The following is a 3,959-nucleotide window of genomic DNA, read 5'->3' as shown; positions in this document are numbered from 1 at the left end:
CAGAGCGCCGGGTCTCCCGCCCCGCCCGGAGAGGTGCCGGACTGAGCATGCGCGCCGGGCGGCCGAGCCGCGTGAGACCCCCCGCGCGTTCGCGCAGACCCCTCCCGTTGGCTCCTGGGTGAGCGGCGAAGTCCGCGTGGCCTGCTGTTTGGGCAGTCTCCGGGGCTGGGGGCTACTTTTCGTGTCACTCAGTCCTCAGGCACCGTCGGCAGAACCCATTTCTTTTGTTTGTGGGCCTGGGAACCCCTCCTTAAGTTATCCTTGAAGGGCCCCTCCCTTTCCCCCAGTCGGCTCGGTACCGTCCAGCTTGTCCTTGCTGACCTGAGAGGTGACTCTGGACCGAGTGCGATGCCAGAGAGGACCTGGCTGGATCTGGGGGAGAATTCGTCCAGCCTCAGGGATCCCTGTGGCGTCCTTGGCACTATCCCTGGGGACGTGAGGCTGAGAGTAGCACCTGGGAGTTCCCGTACCACCTCCTCCCAGCTGGCAGCTCTGCAGACACCTCACCCCTACCCCTGAGCATCACATTTACGTCCTGGAGACAGGGAGGAGGGCTGGGGGGATCCAGAGATTCAACCTGCCCAGACTTCTGCTCTCTGCTCAGCTAAAGACCCCACACTGAGAAATGAACACATTGATTCAAAGCAGTAGAATCATCTGCATTTTATTTGCACTTCATTTGCAAGTTGTTAGTTTCCAACCCTGCTCCTTCCATGCCAGGTTTCTTCTTTCCTAATCTTCCCAGTTCTCCAGAGGCCCAGAAAAAAAAAAGTATATATATTTGCTGGTCTTAGCTGGGTATGTTCAGCCTTCTCAGCAAGTCTACCCTGTGTTCTCAGGGGAGGCCTTTATCCAAGGCCCCAGCAACAGTGGGAATCTTCCAAATACCCAGCCTTGACTCAGGAAGGCTGGAACTTGTTACAGGGCAGACTGATTTTGTGAGGTGAGCAGTGTGATGGGGAGAGGTGGGAAAGGCCCGGGGATGAATGCTGGAACAGCACCCAAGAGCTGAAGCCCACCTTTGTCTGCCCTGTGGACTGTCTTCATTCAGCTCCTCAGAGCCGGGATGGGGTTCCTCCACCCACCACCACTGTCTCCCCAGTGATGTAGCTGGCATCTTCAGAGCACATGAAAGACACAATGCCTGCACACTCCTCTGGCTTCCCTATCCTGGGGGATAAGGGAAACAAGGAAGAGAATAAAAGTCAAATAGGCCAGGCCCCTCACCTGGCTCACAAGGAATTAAATTTGCTTCTCAAGAATTAGCAGATGATTTTTCAGGACCAGTGTACTTCCTACCTATTAAATAGGGTTACAATGAGGATAAGCTGTTACAATTTAGTATAAACATGCTGTACTCTACAAAAACCATTACATACAATATTTATATAATATGGAGACACACTGGTTTTTAGAGAGCTCAGGACACCAAAATTCAAAGTTATATAGAGAAAAAGGTGAGCAATTATTTTATACATTGAAAGAATTTGTTTCACATGTGTGCATATGACTCAAGTGTCAGGGAGCCTGTGTGGCAGTAAAAACTGTGTTTAAAATGATTCCATTTGTACAGGTTCAATTTATAGACAGCTTTTCCAGGAATCTATATTTGTCCCTCAAAGCCAGGTTCATTTTGTAAGAATGTGCTAATTCTCATTGTTTGCACAGTTAGGACTTTAATGTGACTGCCATGGAATGCCCTAGGGGTGGGTGGTGTTAACTCAAATTTAGAAGGCCTGAATTAGTGTTTTAGTGGTTCTCCATCCTAGCTGCACCTTGCAAGCATTTGAGAGGCTTAACCAAAAATCCAACCCAAGCAAAGAGTGTGCTCCCATTGCAAATGGAAGGGAAATAAGAATAAGGGAAATCTCTTTATATGCAAAACAACAACCACCAAAAAACCATGTCCTGGACCCAACTGCAGAATCTCTAGGAGTGGAGCTGGAGCATCTGCAGTTTACAAAGTGATTCTAATGTGCATCCAGGATTGAGATACATGGGTCTAGATTATTCACTGGGGGCTCCAGGATGACAATACCCACACTAGAGAGTTGTGAACTAGGCCTGGCAGTTGTGAACTAGGCCTGGCAGTTCACTAGGCATAGTAGTTCATGCCTGGCATCATAATGGCTTTGGGAGGATTTCAGGGAGTCTAGGCATTTGTCCTTGAGGGGACAAGATGCAGAAGCTGAAGATAAGAGAGTACCCAGAAACCAGAAGGTGGAGAGAGGCAGAGAACTTATAAGAAAGGGAGCCAGACAAATGTGCCTGAACAGTTCAGCCAGCTTACTGAGGAAGAGAGTAACTTCCTTAGAGGGAGTTTAGAGCTTAGTAAAGCTCTTTATTCCTTTATTTGGATTATAGGATCATCCACCTGAGCCTTGGAAACATGACTTTATTCAAGGGGAAATAAAAAAAACATCATTTTGGTTTTGGTACCCACAGATGTCCAGAGGTGGAGGCAAACACCCAGGTGGAGAGAGGAGTTAGGGTTTCTCCCAGAGCGCTGCTCTACTGAAACGCAGACACCTCTGTATTTGCCATTTGCAATAAAAGCACACTCTTTGCTTGGGTCATTGCAGTGATAGAGTGTTTGTGAACTTGTGAAGTCTGTGAGCCAGAAGAGAGCATGCCTGTGTTATCTGTGGGTCTGAGGTAGTGAGCTATGGGCTGTGTTAGGGACCAGACCTTTCCATCTTCACTCCTTCTAGCCCTCCCCTGTGACAGCCTTACCTTCTTATACGAAGGGTTTCTTTCATGGTTTCCTCTCTTGCCTTGTCCATCCAGAACTGCAGGAATAAGGGAAATCTCTTTATATGCAAGAAGAGGAAACAGAGGGACAGAGAGGGAAGAAAGAAACTGCCTGTCCTCACATCCGTTCAGAGGAAGAATGGAGAGACTCATTCATTTCACTTCTACATTTTCCTGGCGCTCAGCTCTCCCCACTGCCCTTTTCTGTTTCCTTCACCTCAGATTCTAATGATGCATTTCACTGTGTTTCTCTAATTGTCACCCACTTAAGGAGAGAGGAAACAGTAGGAGTAGAGTCTGAATTCCTTAGTTTCCTCCCTCTACCTCAGGAAGGAGTGTACAAGTCTGTTCTGGTTAGGGTGGCTGGTACAGATAGGGAATATGGAAAAGTCCAGGAAGGAGGGGATAGGGAGTAGATGAGGACTCAGACAATGGCTTCCCCATCCAAGAAGATGGATATCCTGCAAGGGATTCCAGTGGGATCAGGGCTCTTCTTCCTCACCACACTGCTGAAGCTAGTCTTGATAAGTCCAGGTGCCAGGCAGTTCACCCGAATGTTCCTCGGGGCCAGCTCTATGGCCAGGTTCTTGGTAAGGCCCAGCAAAGCTGTTTTACTAACATTGTAAGGGCCCAGGCCCTGGAGAAAAAAGAGAATGGGTCAGATGCATAGTTTCCAGGTCATTCTTGGTTCTTATTATTAGCCATAAAGGTCAATAGGGTATTTCCCATAGAGTCATGGCTAGACATCCCTTCAGTTAGGGGTCAAGGAGCAAGGCTTCTATTGTGGGAAGGGAATTGGTGGTGTGATTCTAAAAGGGGACACAAGGTTCTTTGGGCAACCGGAGGGATGGAAAGATGTGAGATCGAAGATAGAAGAAGTGGCAGACAAAAGGGTTCTTACAGGAAATGGATTGAAGGCTGCTATGGAGGCCACAATCACCACTGAGCCACCTCTGGAAAAAGAAGAGAGCTGATCTTCTCAGGTGGAGACCACTCCCTCAGCCCACGTACCCCATCTCACCCCGTCTCAGTTGCTGTACCCTCGTTTCTCCATTTCTGGCAGCACTGCCTTTGTCATTAGGACTGTGGCCTTCACGTTAATGTCCAGAATCTGAAGGAGAGAGAAGGGAAAACAGCATGAGGATGATCATTGAAGAGCCATGGGGTGAGGATTTATAGGGTGTTCCTGTTTTTTTTTTTTTTTTTTT

At 48.3% G+C, this 3,959-nt stretch overlaps 1 protein-coding gene across 2 annotated transcripts in view; it reads right to left on the bottom strand.

The window, feature by feature from the left end:
* Positions 1 to 638: 638 nt before the first annotated feature.
* Positions 639 to 3,959, bottom strand: part of LOC100967159 (dehydrogenase/reductase SDR family member 4) — a 15,802-nt gene continuing 12,481 nt past the window's right edge. The window contains exons 4-9 of one of the 2 annotated variants that reach the window (XM_023508151.1): positions 3,792 to 3,862; positions 3,653 to 3,704; positions 3,254 to 3,388; positions 2,734 to 2,789; positions 1,020 to 1,170; positions 639 to 747 (exon numbers count right to left, since the gene is read on the bottom strand). In XM_023508151.1, coding sequence (XP_023363919.1) covers positions 1,056 to 1,170; positions 2,734 to 2,789; positions 3,254 to 3,388; positions 3,653 to 3,704; positions 3,792 to 3,862 — 429 coding nt within the window. In that variant the 3' untranslated portion in view covers positions 639 to 747; positions 1,020 to 1,055. Of the gene's footprint in view, positions 1,171 to 2,733; positions 2,790 to 3,253; positions 3,389 to 3,652; positions 3,705 to 3,791; positions 3,863 to 3,959 lie in introns of both variants that reach the window. The other variant, XM_003801938.3, reaches the window with a different exon arrangement.

Source organism: Otolemur garnettii, unplaced genomic scaffold, assembly GCF_000181295.1.
Source record: "Otolemur garnettii isolate 467f Iridium unplaced genomic scaffold, OtoGar3 scaffold00225, whole genome shotgun sequence".
NCBI lineage: Eukaryota > Metazoa > Chordata > Mammalia > Primates > Galagidae > Otolemur > Otolemur garnettii.
Note: the sequence above shows the minus strand (reverse complement) of the source record. Positions and strands in the feature narration are given on the sequence as shown.